General features: G+C 40.8%; 1 protein-coding gene and 1 pseudogene across 3 annotated transcripts in view; both read left to right on the forward strand.

The window, feature by feature from the left end:
• Positions 1–27960, forward strand: part of ZNF30 (zinc finger protein 30) — a 154442-nt gene that overhangs the window by 82697 nt on the left and 43785 nt on the right. For 2 of the 3 annotated variants that reach the window (XM_075537131.1, XM_075537132.1), the window contains exons 2-5: positions 4044–4094; positions 4651–4777; positions 5042–5140; positions 9248–11780. In XM_075537131.1, coding sequence (XP_075393246.1) covers positions 4086–4094; positions 4651–4777; positions 5042–5140; positions 9248–10926 — 1914 coding nt within the window. In that variant the 5' untranslated portion in view covers positions 4044–4085 and the 3' untranslated portion in view covers positions 10927–11780. Of the gene's footprint in view, positions 1–4043; positions 4095–4650; positions 4778–5041; positions 5141–9247; positions 11781–27960 lie in introns of those variants that run through there. The other variant, XM_075537138.1, reaches the window with a different exon arrangement.
• Positions 11745–27920, forward strand: LOC142432518 (developmental pluripotency-associated protein 4 pseudogene; annotated as a pseudogene).

Genomic DNA, 27960 nt, shown 5'->3' on the forward strand with positions numbered 1-27960 from the left:
GGGAGGGAGAGGAAAAATGAGGAGCTGATATGATAAGAGTTGTCTGAGCCCCCAATAAAATGATTTTTAAAATAAAAATAAATAAATAAAACTTTTGTACTGTAGTCCACAATCCAGAATAATGTATCTGTTCTTGCAGGCCCTTGGGTCATTCCAGTGCTCCCCAAGGGTGGGATTCTCCTCTTTGGGAAAGAGTTGATTGAGATGATTTTTCACATAGATTAGATTTATCAAGGAGTGGTAGATTCGGGGAAGGAAGGCGAGCTTACCTTGGGCGCAGGGAATAATCACGACCAGTTGAGATACAAAAGCGGCAAAAGGGGTTTATTAGCTAGCTCGAGCTAGGGCTTCCTCCCTCCGCTGTCTGGTGCAGCGGCCCGGACCAGCTGGGACCCAGCGTCCAAAGGGAATCAGCCTGGAGCTCTTTGTTCCCGGGCTTTTATAGGGCCAGGGACAAGGGGGCAGTCCAGGGTTGCTGTTCTTCAAACTTATTGGACAAAACTTCTAGTGCCACCATTGTCCAGCGGTGATTGGTAAGTAGGTTCGAGCGTGCTTTCCTGATTGGTCGGTCACTGGTGGGCTGTCACTCAAACTCTATTGGCTAAGGCGTCATCAGGCGATGTGTCCCATTGGTTAGGTTGGATCAGGCGATGCCAGGCGGTGTCCCATTGGTTAGGTGGATCAGGTGATGTGTTGCATCAGTGACCAGGAACCTGAAACTGAAACCTAGGCCTACCTCAAACCGCGGCTTTCATGCAGCCTGTTTTAACTTTTACTCTGCGGATTCCAGCAGTCACAGCCGTGCCCCACAGGAGCTCATTACTCACAAGTGATATCCTTTTTTTGTGACCCATGTATTATGCAGCTAAAAGATGACCACATGGGTGATTTTAGTTTAAAGACTATCTCAGGATGATAGATTCAGAGTCCTCTAGACTCAATGGTTCCTGTGAGTCTGAATTTACCCCCCAAAATTGTTCTTTTCTGTATTTTCTTCTCCTTCTATGAGGATTCATCTCTTGTGACCCTGATGACTCTCTTAGTCCTGAGTTTCCTTCTTTATGATTTGTTCAGAAAAATGAAAATCAATAGTAGTTTCTTGGATGGATGTAAGTTTTTAAGACTTTAGACACCACTCACCATAATAGGTAGAACATAAACGTTAAGAACTATATTATACTGAGTGAACCTAGAATATTGTCCCATGAGGTAATTGTTCATGCCTAATTACAGTCAGCATCTGTTACTTTTTTTTGCTATTGTTGCAAAACTTTGCATACCCTAGCATTTGCTCATTTGTACCTCTTCTTTGTATGTTATTGTACAAACCTAGCACATATTCAGGTGCCCTCTTTCCTTTTTCTATAAACAAAAGTGATTACTAGCTAGAGAGTAGCTCTTCTTCTCTAACCTTATCTGTAACCAATGGTGAACATTGTCTATATATTTACTTACTTGTGTCATTCGATAGAAGGAAGAACATGCTATTTTTATTTTTGCGATTGACTTTACTTTGGTCAACTTAATGTCCTTCAGGTTCATCCACATTGTAAGATGTTTCAGGAACTGATTTTTCTTTATAGTTGAATAGTATTCATTGTGTGTATTAGCACAATTTGATTACTCATTCATCTATTGAACCTTTATGGCAGTGTTGGTAAGTGTTGCGCTGCTAACTGCAAGGTTGGCAGTTGAACCCACAAGCCGTTCCTTGGGGAAAAGATGAGGTTGTGTGCTCCAGTGAAAATATGCAAAGCCTCAGGTACCCCATGAAGAGTTGTTGAGTGGGAATTGACTCAGTGACAGTGGGATAATGGTATTCCTCCATGGATGGGCACTTAGATTTGTTTCCATTTTGGGTAATTTGAATACTGCTGAAGTGAGCATTTCTTGTTAGCTGCCATTGAGTTAATTATGAAACATAGCGACCCTTTGGACAAACAGATTGAAAAATTACTTGATTCTCTGTACCAGCCTTAAAATCATTTCTGTTTTTGAGCCCATAGTTGCAGCCCCTGTATCATCTACCTCCTTGAGGGCTTTCCTCTTTTTTGCCGTCTCTCTCCCAAGTATTACATCTTCTCTAGGGTCTGGTCCCTCTTGATGCCATGTATAAAATTAACATGACATGGAGTATCATCATCATCACTTCTAGGAGCATTCTGGCTGTACTTCGTCTAACACAGATTTGCTTATTCTTCTGGAAGTCTGTGGTATACTCAATATTCTTTATCAACAGTATAATTCAAAGGTATTGAATAATATAATAATTCATTGACTAGATTCTGCATGTATACAAAGTGATGGACAATGACATGTCCTGAGCCAGATCCACCTTAGTCTTCAAAGTGATATCTTTGATTTTTATCACTTTAAAGAGCCCTTTTATAACAGATTTGCCTAATGTAATAAGTATACTGTTTAATTTCTTCATTGCAATTTCCAGGGCCATTGATTGTGGAGCCATCTTAAATGAATTCCCTGACAGCTTCAATCTTTTCTCCATTTATCATGATATTGGTGCTGTTGTGAAGATTTTGGTTTCTTTATGTTACGGTATAATGCATGCTGAACATGTAATCTCTTCACTTTCAACAAGGTATATTATGTTATCTTCATATCACAGGTTGTTAAGAAGGTTTCCTCCAATCCTGATGTCATGATTTTCTTCATATAAGTTCAACTTCTTGGGTTAGTTGCTCAGGATGTAGATTAATTAAGTATGGTAGAAAGATACTAACCTGGCGCACACATACATCTTTCCAGATTGTAAACCCTACAATATTACCTTGTTTTGTCCAAATGACTGTGTCTTAGTGTATGTGCATTCTTCACAGTGCTCTCTCTGAATTAGTTATGTGAGCTACGTAGTTGAATGATTTTGTATAGTCAGAGAGATGCAAGTAGACATCTTTTTGGTATTCTCTGCTATGAGCTAAGAGGCATCTGATATCAACAGATTACTCTGTTTTCATGCTGTTGAGAAAAGATATTTCCAATGAAAATATCAAGTCTTGGCGGGAGCAGGGAAGATGAGGTGTTGATGCCAGGGGCTTAGGTGGAGAGCAAATGTTTTGAGAATGATGAGGGCAAGGAATGTACAAATGCGCTTTACATGATGGATGTATATATGGATTGTGATAAGAGTTGTATGAGCCCCTAATAAAATGATTTTAAAAATAAGAAAAAATATATCAAGTCTTCTTAAATTCTGTCATGTGATCTCAAGCTTTGTTTCTGTCATTAAGACCATATTTTTCAACTACCGATTCTTCTTGTTTCTAATATTTACATTCCAGTTGTCAGTTATTACCAATACATCTTGATTACATGATTGATCAATATCAGACTTGAGAAGTTGTTAGAATGCTTCAAATTCTTCATTACTGACTTTAGTGGTTGGTCCATAAACTTGAATGTATTTCTTACTGTAAAGGCATTCAACTATATGAATTATAACTAATTATAAACATTGTGAAGAATGTTCTATTAACTAAACTTCCTTGTCAGCATATAACTATCTATCAAGATAACATTGTATTTCAAGATCTTCAAATGTTCTTTTTGATGATGAATATCATGCATTTCCTCTTGAATTTATCATTCCCGGCATAGTCAACCATAGTTGTCCAACTCAGTCCATGTCAGCCCACAAATACTTAAAATATTGATCTTTTTGCACTCACTTCTGAAGCCCCTGTTTAGATGGAAAAGTTAGGAGTAAAGTACCACATTTAATGTGTGAAACATTAATGTTGATGGCTCCCTGTGTAAGCTCCTATTCCAGTGTAGAAGAAGGTGAGTACATTTTAGGTCTTACTCAGCATTATGGGGCTTGAGAAGAGGTCTAGCCCAAATTGCTTCTCTTGTAGCTCCCTTGTTTTCATATCTGAGAAAGACTTAGGATTTGTTAAAACTGTTTCATAAAAGGTAAGTAAAGGTAATTCTTACTTGTTCAATTTGTGGAATTTGTTGTAAGTCTAATGTCATAAATTTTTCTTCCTTCTCCATCTCTGGTTTCCCTGGACTCTGCATATCTTCAGAAGAAGAAAGTGGAAAATTGATAATTCTGACTTCTAAAAACCATGCCCCATGTGAGTTGCTGTTTCTTTTCTCCTTTCTGAAGCACAATAATTTTATTATGTGACATGAACACCACATTTATCTATTGCAGAATGTTCTGCCTTGCTTAACCCTGTAGGAAATCTGTCCCAAAGTTATCCTATTCCAGTGAGTGATAGTAGCAGAGTCTCATTTTTTCTCTAAATGTCTTTTTAACTTTCTTCACTATCTGTCAGACTTAATTATTCTGACTGTTCACAAACAAAAAAACATATATCTCAATTCTGTTTTGTAGCCTAGAAGTTAAATGATAATTAGCTGTAAAGATTTCATCAATTTTCTCTTTTTAGTTACCAGGAGAAAAGAAGGGAAGAACTCTTGATAGAATTTATTATCTAGTGAGAATTTGATATTTTAAGGTGCTATGTGACTTTGTAAACAGAAAACTACTCATCTCTTTTCATTATTAGTAGGCCTTTCTAGATCATAGAATGTGTCACCCCAACCTCAATAACCTCCTTCATCTTTTTCTTTTCACCTCAAAATCGTTACCATTTTTCACAATAATGAATGAATTTGTTGTTTCAGTGTTTGGTGACTTTCAGGGATGTGGCCATAGACTTCTCTCACGAGGAATGGGAATACCTTGACCCTACTCAGAGGGAATTATACAGGGAAGTGATGTTGGAGAACTATAAAAACTTATTGTCACTAGGTAAGGAGACCTTACACAATTTTCACAATGTGCCCTCATATTCTCTGCCTCCTTTATTGCAAGTTTCTATATCTATTCCATAAATAAAGGCTTATGTTTCATATTGGTAGAAATAGACAGTTCCACTGTGTCCCTTACTATTTCATTTCCTTCAAAGTTGAAGACATCTGTTATTATCAAGCCTCTCTTCTCTGATGACCAGTGTACTGGATATGAATTTAGTAATTCCATAGCTTGACTATGTTCCATTTATTTTCTTTCAAGCTGGATGTTCAATCCCTACGTCCGATATCTGTTTGTTATTGAAGCAAGGAAAGAATCCGAAGATGGTGGTGATAGCCTTGACCAGAAGAGATGCCTCAGGTGAATAAGAGCTAGTCACTCAAAAGCAGAAACTGCTATGAGGTAGCTGCACTTTTAAGATATCAGTGTCAGGTTCCCCTCAAAGGCCTTTGGAAAGAAGACCTGACACTTAAGTAGAATGCAAAAGCTAGAGCAACATGAGCCCCCAAAACCCTTTCTCAACTACCATTAACCTTGCTTGTCTTATACAATCCCCTTTTATTTTAATTATGGTCCAACTGTTGATCCCTTCAAGGGAGAATCTGTTCTTTAAATTGATTTTTTTGGGCGGGGGGCAGTTGCTCTCTTTGCATCTGAATTGGGATTTGTATCTCTAACCAGCACATGTTTGTTGAGACCTTACTGTCTTCTTATGTAGAATAATCAGAGATTATCTGTAGAGGGAGGTAACAGTTGAACTGCAACATGGGTGAAATTAGCTCTGGAAAATTCAAAGGAAGAGAAATACAAAGATCTAGAGCCAAGATTTAGTTTTGTTTATGAGTCAGAAAGGAGGTCAATATGGTAAGAGTATAATATTGTGTACTCTCTGTAAGGGAAAGTAGGAGGTGGGGAAATAAGCAGAGATCATATAATTTAAGGCATTGCTCAATCAAGCAAGGTAAATTGATAATGACTAGTGATTGCAATGTGAAATTAAGAAATACCAACCATAACCACCCACTGCCATCATCAATGCCAACTCATAGTGATCCCCTAGACAGAGTAGAGCTGCCCCTCTGGCTTTCTAAGGCTCCACATTTGTATGGGAGCAGAAAGTCTAGTCTTTCTCCCAAGGAGCAAGCGGTGGATTTAAACTGCTGACCTCTTTTTTGGATTAGTAGCCTAATGTGTCACCCACATTATTCCTAAAAAAAAGATCAGTAATTACAAAATTTGGCCTTACTGATAGAAACAATGGTGGAAATAACATAATAGAATTTTGTGAAACCAACAACTTATTGCAAATACCTTTTTTCAAAGACATGACAACTCTGTATATGAAGACTTTGCTGGATATAATAAACAGGGGTTAAATTGAGTACACACATGAAGAGATGATGGAGAACCCAGTATAATCAGTCAGAACAACACCAGGTATCAACTGTGTAGCAGACCACCAATGGATCATATACACAGTCAAGGAGAAGCATGACGAAAATGAAAATAAGTCCATGAGAGCCAGTATACCACCTAGAGCACATCCCATCAGCTTTAGAGACCAGTTCAAGACTAGATATGACACAGTGAACATGAATGACCCAATACCAGTTGAGTTGTGGAAAGATATCAAGGACATCAAGGGTGACGAAGGCTAAAGGTACTTTAAAAGAACTGAAAAGAAAAAATACAAAAATGAATGTCAGAAGAAACTCTGAAACTGGCTCTAGAACATAGATAATTAAAGTGAGTGGGAGAAAATATGACAAAAGTGAAGGAGAAGATTTCAAACAAACTGAAGAAAACCTCGTTAGAAACAAAAGGAAAGAACACTCTTGGTACTCCTTAAAGTGAGGGATCTAAAGAAAAACTCAAGCTCATTAAAGAATTCTCTGAGGAACATACTGACGTACACAAGAATCAAAAGAGGTATACACAGAATCACTGTCCCCAAAAGAATGAATCAACATTTAATCATTTCAACAAGTAACATGTGATCAGGAACCAATGATATGAAAGGGAGAAATCCAAGCTGCACTATAGGAAGGGACAAAAGTAAGGCTCCAGGAATTGATGGAATTCAAATTGAAATATTTCAACCAATGGTTGCATCCCTTATGGCACTCCTTTGTTTGTGCTAAGAAATTTGGAAGACCGCTATCTTTCTTATTTACTGGAAGACATCCAACTTTGTACCAATTCCAAAGAAAGGTGATTCAACAGAAATTACCAAATAATATTAATTTCACACGAGTAAAATTTTGCTGAGCAACTCAAAAATGGTTGCAGAAGTATATTAACTGCACACTTCCAGAAATTTAAGCTAGATACAGAAGAGGTCATGGAATGAGGGAGACCAATATTTCAGGTCTTGACTGAAAGTAGAAATTACCAGAAAGAAGCTTATAGATGGATTTTTGTTTTTAACTAAATTCAAAAACATGTGACTGTGTGGTCCTAACACGTTATGGATGATGTTGTAAATAATATGTATTATGTTGCGATAATGTCAAATGCATACATAGACCAAGAGATAGCTGTTCTAACAGAACAAGTGTATACCGCGTGACTGGAAATTAGAAGAGATGTGGATCAAGGTTGTCTTCTTTCACCATAATTATTCAATATTTCTGCTGAGTAAAAAATCCAAGAAAGTGAACTGTATGCAGAAAAAGGCTAAGTTAGGGATACAGGAAGACTCATTAATGACCTCCAATATACAGCAGTACAACCTTCTTACTGAAAGTGAAGGGGTCTTGTAACACTTCCTGATGCGAATTAAAAACTACAATGACACTCTCTCTCTCTCTCTCACTCTCTCACTCTCTCACACTCTCACTCTCTCACTCCTTGATCATCAGACCAAGGAACACCTCCATTTGCAAGCTATATTACCTGTGAAGAAAATAAACACAACTACAATGACAAGATGAGTTACCTCTGATCTAAACATAAAGCAAAAATCTTCACAACTTGGCTATTAGGTTGTTTTCTAGAGAAACTAAGCCAGGAAGACTCATGTATGTATAATAATTACTTTATGTGAAGGAAGGAATTTAACATGGAGGAAGCAACCCAGCCCAGTCCAACTCAAGCCTATGGGTCAGATGCTAACCAGAGCCCCTCAGACCCATGCAGCTGTCAGCCAAGGAAGCAGAAAGGGATCCAGGAGGATCATAGGCTGGGAGTCATGTGGATCCAAGGTTGGCCAGAGCCTAACCAGGTGCTGAAGCTCCCAGAATCAGCAGGCCACATAATTCAGGCAAGCAGGAGGGCAAAGAGGGATAAGCAAGAAAGGCTCAATGCCTCTTAGAAAAAGACCACACCTCTAAGAAGGCATCATTAGGTGGTGACCTAATTGGTAGGCTGCACTCCAACCCTACTTTCACATAAATGCAACAAGCTCTAAACATAAATCCAAAATAACACACAGACTAATAAGCAACATCTGGATTAAACGGGGGTGGGGGAAGCTGATATTGTTAAGATTTCATTTTTCTTGGACTCAATGCAATGCCCATGAAAGCAGTAGTCAAGAAATGTCATATTGGACACATCTGCTGAAAAGGACCTGTTTAAAGTGTTAACAAATATGTCAATTTGAGGACTAAAATGTGCCTGACCTAAACCTATGGTATTTTCAATAGCCTGATGTGCAGTTGGACAATAATGTAGAATGAAAAGGAATTGATGCTTTAGAATTATGATGTTAGCAAATAGTGAATATACCAAGGACTGCCATAACAGAGAAATCTGTACAACCAGAATACTGCTTACAAGCAAGGACGATGGGATTTTTGTGTAACCTACTTTGGTCATGTACTCAGAAGGGACCAGTTATTGAGAAGGACACCTGCTTGGTAGAATAGAAGGTCAGTTTAAAAGGTGAAGACCTTCAAGGAGATGGAATAACACAGTATCTGCAACAATGGATATAGTATAGAAATGATTTTGAGGATGGGCACTGTTGCCTTCCAGTGTACATTGGGTCACTTAGTTGAAACCATCTCAGCAGCACCTAACAAGATAGTTCAGTGCTCAAGGCTGACCTTTTTTTAGTATTTATTGTAACTACTGGGTGTTTTTAAAAATATATCACTAGATGTTTTTGGTATAAGGTGTAAGGATAATCTCAAGGTCCCATGGATTCAAAAAGTCTGTGGCCCATGAATTTGAACTAGGAACACAAGCACTAAACATTTTTATGCCAATGAGCTGAGTGTCCCATAAAACCATGACTAAACCTCCAAACCAAGGAGTCAAATCCCATGAGGGGCTTGGTTATAAATTTCCATTTTTTTAAATTATTATATATGAAAAATATCTCAGATTGTGCTTTTTCCTCCCCCTTTTAATTTACACAAAACCATTCTATTCTTATGTGACTTGTTTTCATTTCTATCGTAAAAGCTTTATTTCTTCTGGAAAACAACAACGCTAGGAGTTTGCTTTCTTGTTGCCTTACAGACTTGGAATCCAGCTGTGAGACCCAGAAGTCACCTCCAGATAAAATGGACCCACTCCAGTGGGAGATCATCGGAAAACCTCCATGCCGTAACGATGACTCCAGTCATCCAGGAGACATTCTGGAGTACCAAGAGCAACTTGAGAGTCAACCAAGTGATCAGGGCACACCTTTCAGGCATGTGAAAACCCGTGAAGAAAGGACCATTCAAAGTCATCACACATCCTTTACCTTTTGTCAGACAATTCCTAGAAAGAAAAAAATATACAACTGTAAGGACTGTAGACAAACCTTCAGCTACCTCTCATGCCTTATTCAGCATGAGAAAACTCATAATAAAGAAAAGCATTCTGAAGTTAAGAAATATAGGAAAACCATTAGCAAAAAGCCAGGCAGTAGTCAGCATCAGAGTACTCAAACTTGTGAGAAACCATATGAGTGTATGGAATGTGGAAAGGCCTTCGGACGTAGTTCTGATCTGATTCAGCATCAGAAAATTCATACTAATGAAAAGCCCTACCAATGTAAAGTGTGTGGCAAAGCCTTTATTCGTGGTTCACAGCTCACTGAACACCAGAGAGTGCATACAGGAGAGAAGCCTTATGAATGTAAGCAGTGTGGAAAAGCTTTCAGTTACAGTTCACAATATACTCTCCATCAGAGAATTCATAGTGGTGACAAACCCCATGAATGTAAAGAATGTGGGAAGGCTTTTATTCTTATCTCACAACTTACTTACCATCAGAGAATTCACAGTGGTGAGAAACCATATGAGTGTAAGGAATGTGGGAAAGCCTTTATTCTTGGTTCACATCTGACTTATCATCAGAGAGTTCATACTGGTGAAAAGCCTTATAGATGTAAAGAATGTGTGAAAGCTTTTTTATGTGCCTCCCAGCTAAATGAGCACATGAGAATTCACACAGGTGAGAAACCCTACAAATGTAAAGAATGTGGTAAGACCTTTATTCGTGGCTCACAACTGACTTACCACCTGAGAGTTCATACAGGGGAGAAACCTTATAAATGTAAAGTGTGTGGGAAAGCCTTTATTTGTAATTCTAACCTCACTCAGCATCAGAGAACCCATACTAAAGTAAAACCCTACAAATGTACAGAATGTGGGAAAGCCTTTAATGGCTGCAAACAACTGAGTGAACACCTGAGAATTCATACAGGTGAGAGACCCTTTGAATGTAAAGAATGTGGAAAGGCCTTTATCCGTACTGCATCCCTCACTCAGCATCAGAAAATCCATGGTGAGAAGCAGTATAAATGTAAGGTATGTGGAAAGACCTTTATTCGTTCAGCACAGCTTGCTTGTCACCAGAGGATCCATACAGGTGAAAAACCTTACAAGTGTGAGGAATGTCACAAAGCATTTATTTATAGCTCACAGCTTAGTGAACATCAGAGAACTCACAGAGGTGAAAAGCCTTATGGATGTAAGCAGTGTGGGAGAGCCTTTATTCGTGGTTCACACCTTACTGAGCATATGAAAATTCATACTGGGGAGAAGCCTTATGAATGTAAGGAATGTGGGAAGGCTTTTCCCCGTGCATCAGAACTTACCACTCATCAAAGGATCCATACTGGTGAGAAACCCTTTGCATGTTTAAAATGTGGTAAAGACTTTATACGTCGTTCACAACTCACTCAACATCTCAGGGTTCATAATTAAAGCCACTGAATGACTTGTTCTAAGAAAGGCCTTACCTGTCTTCAATTGTTCTTGTATATTGGAGAACCAATTATATTGTAATGAATGGAGGATACCCTATAGCTTTGGCTCAGAATCGACCCATTTTAGAAAGCCTGGTGGCTCTGGGTTGCTAACCAAAAGGTCAAGAGTTCAAACCCACCAGCTGCTCTTCAGAAGTACGATGTGATGTTATGTAGATGTATCCATAAAGATACACAGCACTAAAAACTTCATGGATTTGTTTTCTGCCCTATAAAGCATTCATAATACCTCTACCAAGTAAAATATTTGTATATTTAATAGACAGTAATTCAAGCCAGCCATTGCTAAAATACATTCAAGAAATAATCATCTCCCACATATAATTAGAGTTTTCCTGCCCCACTGTTTCTGAGGCTGCATAACCAAATACACTTGGAACAAGCCAGATAAAGTGGTGGTGGTGAGACTTCCTATAAGAACAAAAAGAACTGTTTAATCCATTGCTTCCCATACTTGATTTTGAACCCTTTTCTTCCAGAGTACTTAGTACTAGCTCTGGGTTGTGAACACACTTTGAAATATCCTGATTTAATTAAAATGAATGACTAGAATTTTCAGACATAATGGTATCTAATTAAATTTGTGTGTGTGACAACATAGAGAGAAAATCATTTGAATTTTCAACATCCTTATTTCCATTCATTCTAATAAAGTAATGCTGCTTTGTTTTAAGATACTTTAAAAAGGAAAATGTTAATAAATATTGAATACTTGTTTCATAATCAAGTTTTGAAAGTTTGCGTGTCCCTCTTAAGATGGTGCCAAGTGAGTAATCCGTGCACGAATAAAATAATTATTCAAAGTATAAGTAAGACTTACAATATGGTTTTAGCTTCTACTCCTATTTTTTTGAATTACTGAAATTAAGCTTTTTTCAAATTTAATTTTTTTCTTTCCAAACGTCATTACATGAATCCTTTGCAAAATGAGATAAAATTTAATACGAAAGAATTAATGCACAGTTTTAAAAACGGTTACTACCACTTTACTCCCCATTCAAACTAAAACGAGTTAAACTAGTATTTACCTTTTAACACTTTTTAAAAATACACTGAAGTATGGTCTGTCTGCATTTGAGTCTTTTAATAGTATAGGAGTCAGTGAAGCCCTCCTTGGCCTTAGATGAGTCCCTTTTTAGAGGAAGACAAAGCAAGGTTATCCTAAAGGGAGCCAACAGACTCACCACAAGCTTGACCTGCTTGCTAACCATAGATTCATCTTTTCTGCATTCCCTAGTCTGTGGTCCTCATGCTACTGGTTGGCAGCCCCTGTCAGAAGCCTCTAGCTTAACATGTGACCCACAAATTTGAACCAGACCGGACTTAACCTATTATTTGTGTGTTTTGGGGGACCATCTCCCCACAATTGAATGGGTCTAAGGGGTGGTTGTGTAATTGAAAGAGACATGAAACAAGGCTAGCAAAGGCTCACCTCTTCCTGGAGTCTGGAACCAGAATGAGGCAGTAATGTATTCTTTCCAGATTTATATAATCTTGGGCATGCACACCGTGGTAAGCACATACATTAACAGGAGGGGTTGTATTGGAAGCATACACATAACAGGGGGATACAATTCCAAATGCATACACATGCCATTGGAAAGGGAGGCAATAAAGACATGCATGTGACAGGAAACTACATAAGATGTGTGGGTTCTAAAAGGATGGTAGCCTAATCTAGATCATTCCTGAGCTGGCTTGACTTTTGGTGTCTGAACTCTTCTCCAGAGGAACAATCTATGATCCTTAACAGAAGGGAGTGGGCCTAACTTAGGAGACAGACAATAGGGCCTGATAACTCTAGATTGCAGACAACCTTCAGGTAAGTACCCTGCAAGCAGCTGGCCTAAAAGCATATGTACTAGCAACCATGTGCTTGCAAGTACTACCTAAAAATTGTTATTATTACCTGGGACATCGTGGGGAATAACTTAGGAGAATGTGAGTGGAACACATCTCCAACCCATGAACATGAAGGTTTCCTCCCAGACTCAACATAGGAACGAACATTGAGTTTGTCCAAATACCCTCTTTTCCTGATTCTGTTTCCCACAGTTACTGGTTTTGCTTCTGTAGATAACTCAGCCTAACACACTTGATTTTGTATCTGTGACACAATTTTTATGAAACCATAATCTCTGGTTTTTGGGGGGTTTTTTGGTTATATAGTCCAATGACTCCAAAGTGGCGAATCAAATGCCAGTCTGGATGGAAACTAGCACTAGAACAAGGCAGTAATGTATCCTATCCAGACTTACATAATCTCCGGCATGCAAGCCACAGTAAACTGATAATAGCTCACAAGCTCAGCAGGCAATATGACAGGCCATTGGTTAGAGTCCAAAAAACCAAGAGGTCAATGGGTCAGACCAGCCAGAAGCAAGCAAGTTCCCCATAGATCTTTTATAGCAAGTAGACACTACTCCCAAGGAAATTTCATCAGGGCTGTGGCCTAAATAAGGGAGGTGCATTCTACCCAAATCTTCACTATTGATTGCTCACGGTTTATTCTATTCTTGAGTTGTATGGTAACAACATGGGAAATTACAAATCCTAACTACCAAACCACTGAGAATCATAGATGAGCCAAGTTAACACAGACTTAACTATAGCAGCAAAATTATAAAATTTGCAGATCAGTAAAAAGGAAGGCTATTTGCAAAAACTAGACTAACTTTACAAGACATGATGAAGCTTCCTTCAGACAGAGAACCAGCAATGACAAAATCCCACAATTAAGACACTTGATCATATATACAAGTGTGCTTGATACAACTGATATATGGATTGTTATAAGAGCTATAAGCATCTGCAATTAAATTTTTTAAAGAAGACACTGGATGGTATCATCTGTGTCAACCCAGATGTAGATGTATCAAATATAAAGTAAACCTACAGCACTGAAAAGAACCAGAGAATTCAATATATAAATGATGACAAGCAAAAAGTATATAAATTATGTGGTTATAGAATTTCCAAATGGAAAGGAAGTCAAGACAATATGAAAATAAAATTAAGTATCTGAACTTGGGAAGACAATAAATCACAGGATAACTTCAAAGGAAATTAAACCATCTTACCAAAATTAAAAAAGAAGAAAATCATAAAGTTTCAGTAAATACTAAAACAACAGCAACAAAGAAAATAAAAAAACCTGCACACAAAATGAACTTGGCAAAGGAAAATATATTGAATAAAGGAATTATCAACACCACACCAAATACAGATGCACATACACACAACAAAAGGACAGCAGTAAATTTGTACCTATCAATAATTGAAATTAATATAAATGGGTTAAATGCACCTGTCAACAGATAGTAGTAGAGTGCATAATATGGCCCATCAGTATGCTGACCAAAAGTGACATACTGGAAGACAAAGTGGGTGAACAAGCAAATGTGAAGAAAACTGATGGTGCCCAGCTATCAAAAGATAGAGTGTCTGGGGTCTTAAAGGTTTGAAGGTAAACAAGCGGCCATCTAGCTCAGAAGCAAAAAGCCCACATGGAAGAAGCACACCAGCCTGCGTAATCAAGAGGTGCCGAAGGGATCAGTTGTCAGGCATCAAAGAACAAAAAATCATATTATGTGCTCACCTCCCCGATATGATCGATTACTGAAGAAAAGTGAGTGCATAAGCAAATGTGGCGAAGAAAGCTGATGATGCCCAGCTATTAAAAGATATAGCGTCTGGGGTTTTAAAGGCTTGAAGGTAAACAAGCGGCCATCTAGCTGAGAAGCAACAAAGCCCACATGGAAGAAGCACACCAGCCTGTGATTATAAGCTGTCGAAGGGAACAGGTATCAGGCATCATCTGAACAAAAAATCATATCATGAATGAGGTGGGGACTGCGGGGTGGAGACCCAAAGCCACTGGACATCCCCTTACAGAAGATTCTCGGGGAGGAGATGAGCCAGTCAGGGTTCGATATAGCAACGATAAAACATACAACTTTCCTCTAGTTCCTAAATGCTTCCTTACACTCCCCTCTCCCCCCCAACCCCCGCCCACTATCATGATCCCAATTCTACCTTACAAATCTGACTAGACCAGAGAATGTTCACTGGTACAGATAAGAACTGGAAAAACAGGGAAGCTAGGACAGATAAATCCATCAGGACCAATAATGAGAGTAGTGATGCCTAGAGGGTAAGGGAGCAGTGGGGTGGAAAGGGGGAACGGATTACAAGGATCTACATATAACCTCCCTGGGGGACAGACAACAGAAAAGTGGGTGAAGGGAGATGTCAGACAGGGAAAGATATGACAAAATAATTTATCAAGGGCTCATGAGGGAGGGGGAAGCAAGGAGGGAAGGGTAAAATGAGCTGATGTCAGGGGCTTAGGTGGAGAGCAAATGTTTTGAGAATGATGAGGGCAATGAATGTACAAATGTGCTTTACACAATTGATGGGTGTATGGATTGTGATAAGAGTAGTATGAACCCCTAATAAAACAATAAAAAAGTGACATACTTTAGACATAAAGAGAAAATTAACTAAGTATCAAGGAATTAAAAATATATATAACACCAAAACGAGCAGGAGTCTTCCAGCCTCTTTGGACTCAGCTGCCAAAGCTGGATGATGAAGGGAATGTCACCCTTCAGAAAGCATCACAGTTGCAATAAGAGGCCTGTGGCAGATGTGGCTGCCCTGTCAAGTGCAAGAGAAAGTATAACTGGAGTGCTAAAGCTAACAGACAAAATACCACCAGCATTAGTCAAATGAAACACCGAAAAATTGTTAAATACCACAGATGTAGGCATGGATTTCGTGAAGAACAACTCCTAAACCCACGAGGGCAGGCGCTGCAGCATACAGCTCGGATTTCAACATTCCGTTGTGCAGTAAAAGTTCTCATACTAAAAATCGGGTAGGAGTAGCAATATGACTTTCTGATAAAATAGACATTAAGTCAAAAAAACAGCAAAAGAGGCAAGGAAGGACATTATAGAGTGCTAAAAGGGCCAATCCAACTAAAAGACATAACTACTATCAGTGCTTTCAACAAAAGTATATAAATCTAGTTCTTAAAGGATTTAAAGGTAACATAAAAATAATATGAGTAAGTTGTAACACACCATTTCCAATCAAGGCCAGAAAAACTAGAAATAAACATGACAAACATACAGAAGACCTACGCAATGCAACCGACCAGATATCATGGGTGCATACAGAATATGCCACCCGACAGCAGCACAATAAACATTGCTTTCCATTGCATACTGAACATTATCCAGAACAGATCATATCTTAGACCAAACGGCAAGCTTCAATATATTTTAAAATATTGAAATACTATAAAAATACGCATGTCACTGTGGGATACAGAAAGATTTCTCCCAAGTTGTCTCTCCCAAATATATGACCAACCTAGCTGCTAGCTCCATGTGGCAAATGACTATACACTTGGAGGTCAACAAAAGTAGGTCAGAAGTTATTCTCCCTAAGAGTTGTCAGCCATCTAGAGCAATCAGACTGTATAGTTTGTCCTACCCTAAGTAGGACCCACTCCCTTCTGATAAGGATAGTAGTAGATTGTTTCTCTGAGAGCCCAGGGAGGTCAAACCCACTCAAGGGGGACCAAGGTTAGGCCTCCATCATGAATCTAGGGTCTGCCCATCTTGTCACATATATACCCTAGTCCCTCCCCTTCCTATTACGTGTACACCCCCTAGTTCATCCCTTTCCTGTCATGCTTATGTTCATTGTACATCCCCTTCCTGTGATGTATAGGCCTATTGGATAGCCCCTTCCTGGGACATGTGTGGTTACCTGTAATCACGCCCCCTAAGTATATATGGGCCTTGGTCAGAAATAAAGAGAGACTCTCTGCCCTCTCAGCCTGTGCTGTGCCCGGACCTGGCTGGTGAGATCATGACTGTCTAGAAGGTGAGCATGCTACCATGAAATGTTTCTGACTCCTTTATTTTACCCTCTCTTCTATCTCTCTATGACCTTTATATGCATTTTAACCATACAATTGTGCTTACCAAACCTGCAATTAATTGTGGAGGGGGGCTGGTTACCCCCGCAGGTCACAATGCCATGAAATTAGAAATCAACAGCAGGAAGACAAGAAAGGTGGGGAGTAAAAGATGTGAAAACTGAATAACAACCTGCTTAAAAACTACTAGGTATTTGAGAATGATTGGGGCAGGGAATGTGCAGATGTGCTTTATACAATTGATGTATATATATGTATGGATTGTGATAAGAGTTGTATGAGCCCCTAATTAAATGTAAAAAAAAAGAAAAGAGAAAAAAAAGAAAATGATTAGGGCAAAGAATGTACAGATGTGCTTTATACAATTGATGTATGTATATGTATGGATTGTGATAAGAGTTGTATGAGCCCCTAATAAAATGTTTTTAAAAAAAACTACTAGGTAAGAGAATAAATAAATGAAAATTTGTTATTTCTTGAGTTAAATGAGAGTGAAAACACTACATATCAAAGTTAATGGGACATACAAGCAGTTCTCAGATGACAAAACAAGAGGGTGCTCAGGGAGGGTAATGGAATTGTTTTTCAAAGCTATGTATTTAAAATTTTAAAATCATTTTATTGGAGCTCATACAACTCTTATCACAATCCATACATACATCTATTGTGTCAAGCACATTTGTACATATATTGCCATCATCATTCTCAAAACATTTTCTTTCTACTTGAGCCCTTGGTATCAGCTCCTCGTTTTCCCCTCCCTCCCCGCCACCCCTCCTTGTATTTAAATATTTTTACAAAATAATCCATCACCTTCAAAGTACTCTCTATTACATTTAATACATTGGTCAAATCTGCTATTCCATGTTTGGAAACATTTTTCAAACTCAACTGTTTTTGGATGGCTGACAGCACCTCCCCTGGTTTTTTTTGACACCTCTTCTCCGTTGTCAAATTGCTGTCCTTTCAAGTCCCTCTTCATTCTTGGAAACAAAAAGAACTCATAAAAAGCAAGGCAAAGTGATAAGGTTCATGGGGCCAGAGAGCCATGCTGTTTTTTGCCCAAAATCAATGCACTGAGATGGCCACATGAGCAGGTGCATTGTTGTGGTGGCAAAACCAGTCCCCCATCCACCACAAATCTGGCCTTTTTTTGCCACACACTCTTATGCAATCTTTTAAGAACCTCTAATAGAAAGCTTAATTAATGGTCTGACCTGGTGGAATAAACTTCAAATGCACTACAACTTGACATTTTCATCTGTTCTGGATGTCCAGAACGAGGTTTGTCATCAATTGACATTTCACATTTTTGGAAATGAGGTAAACCACTCGTACACCTGAGTTTTCCCCATAGTGCTGTCCTTGTAAGCTGTGTTCAACATCAAAACATTTTTTTCCAAACAGGAAACAACATTTCACAACCGCACAGTGTTCTCTTAAAATAGCCATTATCCGAAGCCATGAGGCCCGGCCATAGCCTCTTTGGTGCCTGAGCCTTATAAATTTCTATTTTGCCATTTACTATTGCTGCCTGTTTCCTTTTAGACAAGGGGCTGACAGTTTGTTTTTTGACAACCTTCCACTCACAGGAAGCAGCTCGCTTCGCGGTTTCTCACTTGGGAACACTTTGTTACTGTCTCTTGCTCAAGCACCGATATCCTGCTTCCCCTTGATTGGGTAAAAGATTGTCTTCGCCCTATTTACATATCTAGCGCCTGCACTTGATTTGCATAACATGATGTCACTCCGCGTACCTGGTTGAAGACGGTAAGCCATTACTGACGTCACGGGCAGGGCAGGCTCCCCCGAACTCCCTGATTGGTCTATCACCAAAGTGGCCTAATTTACATGTGCGAAGGGTGTTTCCCTTTCCCTGGCCCTTATAAGCTGTAGCCTTTTACTCAATAAACGAGACTTGATCAGGCTACTGTCTTGTCTCCATTTCTCGTGTCTCTTGTCTCCTCAATTCCCACTCCCTCCTCCAGGGTCCGCATTGAAGTTCCCTCAGGTCGGGACAGGCCATCACAAAAAACAAGGTTTGAGCAAAACTGCTTTCATGAAAAAATTTACTGTGACCAAATAGAACCTTCTCAAGGAGCACCACCAGGTGCAATAACTCAGAAAATACGTACTTCAAAAACTTCTTTCTGCCTAGCATAATTCTGGGTTTTTTGGGTACCCTCATATATAGCAATGAATGCATACATCGAGAAAGGAGAAAGACCCCAAATCAACACCTTAACCCAATATCTTCAACATGTAGAAAAAGAATAGCAAAAAGAAAAAAAAAGGCCTACAATCATTAAAAGAAAGGAAATACACATACATACACACACTTATATCTTTTTTTTTTTTGCATGATGCCTTATTCCTGGTCCCTTGGGCGTATGTGTAAATGTATATTTGTATATGTATATATGTATATATATCATATTAAATGAAGGGGGAATTGCAGAGTGGAGACCCAAGGCCCAAGTGTCGGCCAATGGAGATCCCCTCATAGAGGGGTTTAGGAGAGGAGATGGGTTAATTAGGGTGTGAGGTAGTATCGATGAAGAACACAGCTTTCCCCCAGATCCTGGATGCTTCCTCCCCCCAACTACCATGATCCGAATTCTACCTTGCAGGGCTGGATAGGGCAGAGGCTGTACACTGGTACATATGGGAGCTGGAGGCACAGGGAATCCAGGGTGGATGATACCTTCAGGACCAAGGGTGTGAGGGACGATGCTGGGAGAGTGGAGGGTGAGTGGGTTGGAAAGGGGGAACTGATTATAAGGATCCACATGTGACCTCTTCCCTGGGAGAGGGACAGCAGAGAAGGGGGGAAGGGAGACTCCGGATAGGGCAAGATATGAAAAAATAACGATGTATAAATTACCAAGGGCACATGAGGGAGGGGGGAATGGGGAGAGAGGGGGGAAAAAAAGAGGACCTGATGCAAGGGGCTTAAGTGGAGAGCAAATGCCTTGAGAATGATTGGGGCAGGGAATGTATGGATGTGCTTTATACAATTGATGTATGTATATGTATGGATTGTGGTAAGAGTTGTATGAGTCCCTAATAAAATGTAAAAAAAGAAAAGAGAAAAAAATGATTAGGGCAAAGACTGTACAGATGTGCTTTATACAATTGATGTATGTATATGTATGAACTGTGATAAGAATTGTATGAGCCCCAATAAATTGTTAAAAAAAAGAAAGGAAATAATGAAGATTAAAGCAGAAATAAATGAAATAGAAAAACATTGGAAATAAGGCTACAAGTTGGTTCTAAAGGATTAATGAAATTGACAAACAGCTGACAAATTTAACAAAGGGGAAGATGCAAATAAAACAAATAAGAAATGAAATATGTGATGTCATAAGAGAAACAACTGGCACAAAAAGAATCATAATGAGGGAGAGAGGGGCCAGACTTCCAACCAGTGTGCCCAGACATGAATGCAGCATACCAGCACGAAGCAGGGAACTAATAGAGAGGTGTGCGGGGCTTTCCCCAATCCCAGCTAGGAGGACACCCCTACCCAGAAGAATGCCCTTGAGAAGAGCCCTGAAACTGCAGCGGCGTGTCTGATCAGAGCACACAGGAGCAAATGAAGAAGGAAGGAACACATCCTGGCCCACCAAGCCCCGAGGATGATATTCCTACTGAGAGCAGCCAATGCACAGAGAGGGCCATAGGGCTGGCCCAACCATAAGACATGACTTCTCTCACTGACCCATAGGGCTACAGGGGACAACACTGGAGACACAGTGTGGGAATTGTGCCAAATCTGACTCCACCACAAATGGGCGAAACACTAAGGGCAAACAACAGAGCAGCAAGGGGAAAGCAATGAAGTCCCTGGGGAATACCCAGAATAGACTTTGGGGCCATGGCGTGGCACCCCATCAGAATCAACCAGAAAACACTCCTAAAAGTGAACAAATAGACCTGGAACTATTTACAGGTTTGTTTATTTTTTTTGTCATTGGTTTTGTTCTGTCTTGTGTTTGTGTTTCTTATTGTCTCTGCATGTCTATCTAGATAAGATATGCGGGATAAGCAATCTGGAGGAGAAAAAAATGGACTGATGGCTCGGGGGGACATGGGAGAAGGGGAGGCAGGGGAAGGGAAGGGGGGTGTCAACAAGCCCAGGGACATGAGAACAACAAATGATCTAAAATCGATGGCAAGGAGGACATAGGATGCCTGGTGGGACATGATCAAGGGCAATGTAGCTGAGAGGAATTACTGAAACCCAACTGAAGACCGAATATGATAGTGGGAGAAGAGGAAAGTAAAAGGAAATAGAGGAAAGAACTTTAAGGTCTCTCTCTCCGGGACTAGATTTCAGCCTCGGTCCTTGGCTCCGCACGAGAAAGATTTCACGCCAAAACCGGGCTCATGATCCAAGTGAATTTCATGAGAGTTAAAAGAAGCTTCAGGTTTTATGCGGCACCCATAGGATTCCTTTGACCATGCGGCCTGGCAGAGACTGCTCCGGGTCAGGCAAGGATCTCTCTCCTCCCACGAAGACGACCAGACCGCCCAAGCAAGCCCCTCTCCCTCTCGGTTCCTGCCTTCTTAAGGGTTCCCGGGGGAGGCGTGGTGAATGACCCCAGGTCGATCCCATTGGCTGAATTGCAGTCACTTGGCCCAGGTGGGCTGCTCCAGGTGTAACACCCATCCGACAGCTTTATCCTATGCTGGCTCTCCTGGGCATGCGTAAATGGACTTCCCAATTCCCTAGGCTAATCTACCTAACAGAACTAGGAGGCAAAGGACACTTATAGAGATCTAAATACAGGCATGTGCATATGTAAATATATTTACATATAAAGATGGAAATTTATCTATGTACATATATCTATTTGTTAAGTATTAAGGCAGCAGATGGACATTGGGCCTCCACTCAAGTACTCCCTCAATTCAAGAACACTTTGTGCTAATAACCCAGCATTCTATGATGCTCACCTTCCCTGACACGATCGCTGAAGACAAAATGGGTACATAAGCAAATGTGGTGAAGAAAGCTGATATTGCCCAGCTATCAAAATATATAGCATCTTGGGTCTTTTTTTTTTTTAACATTTTATTAGGGGCTCCTACAACTCTTATTCCAATCACATCTTGGGTCTTAAAGCTTGAAGATAAACAAGCTGCCATCTAGCCGAGAAGCAACAAAGCCCACATGGAAGAAGCACACCAGCTTGTGTGATCATGAGATGTCAATGGGATCACATATGAGGCATCTAAGACCCAGAACAAAACCATACCGAAGGTGAAGGGGTGGTGGTGGCATGGCATGGAGAACCAATGCCCATCTGTAGACAATTGGACATTCCCCTACAGAGGGGTCACAGAGAAGAGATGAGCCAGTCAGGGTGCAGTATAGCACCAATGAAACACACAACTTTGCTCTAGCTCTTTGGTGCTTCCTTCACCCCACTATCATGACCTCAATTCTACCTTACAAGTCAGATTAGACCAGAACATACACACTGCTACAGATAAGAGCCCTAAACACAGGGAATTCAAGGTAGATAAACTCCTCAGGGCCAACAAAGAGAGTAAAGACACCAGGAAGAATAGGGGAGGGTGGGAGGGAAAGCAGGGAACCGATCACAAGGATCAACCTAGGTCCTAGAACCCCCTCCAAGGGGATGAATAACCGAAAAGTGGGTAAGGGGCGCCGGAGGATGATGTAAGATAGGGAGAAAATAATCTATAACTTATCAAGGGTTTGTGAGGGAGGGTGGGTGGGGGAGAGAGGAGGAAGAAATGGGGAGCGGCTATCAGGGTCTCAAGTGGGAAGAGAATGCTTTGAAAATGGTGATGGACCAATTAAAGCTAATCTCCTGCCCCTGGGAACTTCAGCCCAGCTGGCTGAACTCATAGTCTTCTCATGAGGCCTTGAGCTAGCAGAGGGGAAGAAATTAACGTTATTTACTGACTCCAAATATGGGCTTTTGGTTCTCCACGCTCACTCTTTAATCTGGCAGGAAAGAGGATTATCTAACCACTCAGGGAAGCCCCATCAAGTATGGGAGGGAGCCAGATGGAGGCACTCTTGGAAGCTGTCCAAAGACCAGCTGGAGTGGCAGTAGTGCTCTGCTGAGGGCACCAGAAGGGGGACTCGGAAGTCACCTTGGGCAACCGAGTAGTTGATGGGGCCACCAGACAGGCAGCCTTGGGCACCAGCCCCTCAGCCTCCATAAATGCCCTAATTCCCCCAAACCAGCTTTCTCTTCCAGAATACTCGCCAGAAGTGGAACAAGTGAAGACGCAGGAATTCTGCCTTCGACCTGATGGATGGTGGGAGAAAGACAACAAGGTCCTCTTGCCACAAAGATTCCAGTGGAAAGTCGTGAAAGCCTTCCACGACACCACTCATCTTAGCCATAAACCCTCCTTGACCCTGCTCACTCGGCAGTTCTGTGGGACCAACTTAACCTCAACCATCAGGTCAGTAACTTCCCATTGTCTCACCTGTCAGACCAACAGCCCCCAGGGGGCGCTCAGAAGCCACCTTGCTCAACCTCTCAAGCGCAAGCGATCCTACCCTGGGGAAGCCTGGCAGATAGATTTTACTCAGTTCCCACTCTCCAGGGACTTAAATATTTTCTGGTGTTTATAGACACCTTTACCGGGTGGTTGAAGCATATCCCACCTGCACTGAGAAAGCTCACGAAGGGGCTAAAAGATTACTTCAAGAAGTAATTCCTTGATTTGGGCTTCCCAAATCACTGCAGTGATAACGGGCCTGCTTTCATCTCCCAAATCACTCAGGCACTCTCTCAACACTTAGGAATAACATCGTCTCCACTGTGCCAGGAGGTCTCAGTCTTTGGGGCAGGTAGAGAGAAGTAATCAACCCCTGAAGCTAACCCTCAGAAAACTGACACAAGAAACTCAACTGAACTGGAAATATGCACTGCCAATAGCTCTGTTACGTCTCAGGATTGCCCCACAGCAGCCTACGTGTTTAAGCCGCTATGAAGTTTTATACGGGTGGCCTTTTCTTATAACGGAGCCAGCTATAGACTCTGAGGCAGCCTTCATAGAGCAACATGCCACAAGTGTAGCCCAATGTCAGGAGGCATCCCATCAGTGTGGGCTCATCCAGACTCAAGGGGAGGAAAAGCTACCACCCTTGTGCCTGCCAGTAAACGTAGTTCTTGTAAAAACTTGGAAGGATGGGTCCCTCAATTCCCAGCTTCAGCCAGTCTGGAAGAGTCCTTTGTCAGTAATTCTCTGTACCCCCACTGCCATTAAGGTACCAGGGAAGAGTGCTTGGATCCACCATTCATGGGTGAAACCATGGAAACCATCACAATCAGATCCCTCTGAAGCAAAGAATGCAGACAAGTATTCCTGTGAACAAATGGCCATCTAACTGAGAAGCAAGAAAGCCCACATGGATAAAGCACACCAGCCTGTCTGATCATGAGGTGTTAATGGAATCAGGTATCAGGCATCAAAGGCCTAGAACAAAATATTTCAATGTGAATGAGGTAGAACATGGCATGGAGACCCAAAGTCCATCTGTAGGCAATTGGACTTCCTCTTACAGAAGGTCACAAGGAAGTGATGAGTCAGTCAGGGTGCAGTATAGCACCAATGAAACATACAACTTTCCTCTAGTTCTTTGATGCTTCCTCCCCCACCCACCATCATGACCCCCAATTCTACCTTACCAATCCGGCTAGACCAGAGCATGTACATGGGTACAGATAAGAGCTTGAAACAAAGGGAATCCAGGACAGATGAACCTCTCAGAACCGCTAATGAGTGGTGACACCAAGAGGGGAAGGGGAAGGTGGGGGGGAAAAGGGGGAACTTATCACAATGATCTACTAATAACCCCCTTGCAGGGGAATGGACAACAGAAAAATAGGTGAAGGGAGACATTGTTTAGTGTAAGACATGAAAAAAAATTATAAATTATCAAGGGTTCATGAGAGGGAGGACGGGAAAGGGGAAAATGAGCTGATACCAAGGGCTCATATAGAAAGCAAATGTTTTGAAAGGGATGAGGGCAATATATGTGCAAATATGCTTGACACAATGGATGGATGGAGTGTGATAAGAGCTGTAAAAGCCCACGATAAAATTTTTTAAAAGCATTTTATTAGGGGCTCATACAACTCTTATCACAGTCCATACATATACATACATCAATTGTATAAAGCACATCTGTACATTCTTTGCCCTAATCATTTTTTTTCTCCTCTTTTCTTTTTTTACATTTTATTAGGGACTCATACAACTCTTATCACAATCCATACATATACATACATCAATTGTATAAAGCACATCTGTACATTCTTTGCCCTAATCATTTTCTTTTTTTCTTTTCTTTTTTTACATTTTATTAGGGGCTCATACAACTCTTATCACAATCCATACATATACATACATCAATTGTATAAAGCCCATCCACACATTCCCTGCCCCAATCATTCTCAAAGCATTTGCTCTCCACTTAAGCCCTTTGCATCAGGTCCTCTTTTTTTTTCCCCTCCCTCCAATAAAATTATTTTTTTAATGGTAAATTACCTTTTGTGTAATCCTGCTGGCTATGTGACCTAAAAATTATATAAACTCACCATTAATAAACTCTGGGTCCTGGAGTGTCTTCCTGCAGGGACCCCATTCCATTAAAAAAATCATAATAATACTATGAGGAACTATAACTAATTTGAAACCTAGAAGAAGGGACAGATTTCTGTAGACACATTACAGATTCATCACAAAAGGAGAAATTGAACAGATTTTTTTTTAAGTCAAAAAAAGATCCCTAGATGATTTTGGTGGCTGGAAAATTCTACTAAACATTCCAGAAAAGCTGATGCCAATTCTACATAAAGTTTCAAGATTATGCAAAAGGACAGAATACTCCACTCTGTGATATAGAAACCAGGCAAAGGAACCAACAAAAAGAATAATAAACTAATATTACTCATGAACACAAGTGCAAACATCTTAGGCAGTAAAACCCAACAACATAGCAAAATACATAAAATCATATCCAGGCGAGACATACCCGGTATGAAGAATGATTCAGCATTGGGCAAGGAATCAACATAAGGCACCACTTAACTAAATCAAAGGAAAGAACCAGATGATCGTTTATGCAGAAAAGGCAGTTGACAAGATCCAGCACTCATTTTGATAATAACGCTCAGCAAAACAGGACTAGAAAGAAATCCCTCAACATACATGAGCGTGCGTACACAAAACCAACATCTTACATTTCTCTCAACAGAGACTGAAAGCATACCCCATGAGAATGGGAATCAGACAGGATGTCCTTTACCACCACTACGATTCAACATTGGAAGTTCTAACCAGAGCACTAAGAGAAAAGGGAATAAATAGCATTAAAATTGGCAAAGAAGTAAGATTATATTTGCAGATGATATGAACCTATACACAGAAAACACTAAAGATTCAACAGGAAAAATAATGGCACTATTGGAAGCATCCAAAGAATGGCAAAGCACCAATGGCACATACAGCCTTGCTCTGGTTCTTGAATGCTCCCCCCACCATCATGACCCCAGTTCCACCTTACATATCCGGCTAGACCAGAGCATGTCCACGGGTACAGGGAATCCAGGACAGATAAACGCCTCAGGACCAATAATGAGAGTAGCAACACCAGGAGGGGAAGGGGAAGGTGAGGGGAGAATGGGGGAAACTAATCACAAAGATCTACATATAACCCCCTCCCTAGGGGTCGAACAACAGAAAAGTGGGTGAAGGGAGACATCAGTCAATGTAAGACATGAAGAAAATATATAAGTTATCAAGGGTTCATGAGGGAAGGGGGGGGGTGAATGAGAAGCTGGTACCAAGGGCTCAAGTAGAAAGAAAATGTTTTGAGAATGATGATGGCAACAAATGTACAAATGTGTTTGATACAATGGATGTATGCATGGATTGTGCTAAGAGCTGTATGAGCCCCCAATAAAATGATTTTTTAAAAACAGCTGAGAGTCTGTGGCCATTTCTGTTGGAAGGAGGACTGTCTTTCAGGCAACCTCAACTTTCTGATTATGGAGAATACAAAAGGCAAGCAGTGGAGCTCCACAGAAGCCCGTAGAAGAGTGTGTGGCTCTCAGCTTTGAACCAGTGTCAGAACCTGAACTACCGTGGGTTACGAATGAACCAAGCACACCATCAACTGTTCAAAACAGTGGGCCCCAAGTGACTAAACGAAAAAGAATTTTAAAAGAAAATGAAAATTCACAAAACAATGACAGCTTGAAAACCTCAAAAGAAGATTCCAATTCCTCCATTACCATCAAAACTGCCACCAGATCACCTGGTTCACCGAGACAGCCTGCGGACCTGAGGCCATCAATTCAAGCTGAGCGCCAAAGGCCAGAAACGAGATGCACATAAGCGACTGTGTGAGCGTGCTGACCCAAGTCAAATTCAGAATTTTCCTGCCACAGCAAAGGAAGCCAAGGTCCAGACACAGCTGGAAAAAAAAATCAAATGTGGCCAAGGGGAAAATATCTCTAGATGGTTCGCAGAAAAAGAGTAAGCGTCCTGAAGGGACTAACCCTCCTGAAGCGGCTCCTTCCTCTGAAGAAGGGGCCCCTGCCTTTGAATCTGTTCTCCAGCAGGACATCAGTGCAGTTGACAAGACAGTACTACAGGTGACAAGCTCCACAGTGAGGCTGTGCTAACCTCCGGGTCAAAAACTTCAGGCAACGCTGGACAGATGGAGGTGGAATAATCACAAGAGACTTATGCTATCAGGTGGTGTGTGGAGAAGTCTCCCTGCAAACAAAAGTGGCTGGGTTCGGTTGCAGTTTCATGCTGGACAAGCCTGGGTCCCTGAGAAACCAGGGAGCGTGAGTACTCACTTCTTGATACCTGCCTGCCGTTTTCCACCTCCGAATATGGAAGACAATCTGCTGTGTCCCAAATGTGTCCAGAGGAACAGGGTGTTGAAGGGATGCCTCCGAAGTGAGTAGAGAATCTGGGGAGAGGACACACCCAAGACTGCAATAAATA

This window comes from Tenrec ecaudatus, chromosome 18 (genome assembly GCF_050624435.1).
Source record: "Tenrec ecaudatus isolate mTenEca1 chromosome 18, mTenEca1.hap1, whole genome shotgun sequence".
Classification (NCBI taxonomy): Eukaryota; Metazoa; Chordata; class Mammalia; order Afrosoricida; family Tenrecidae; genus Tenrec; species Tenrec ecaudatus.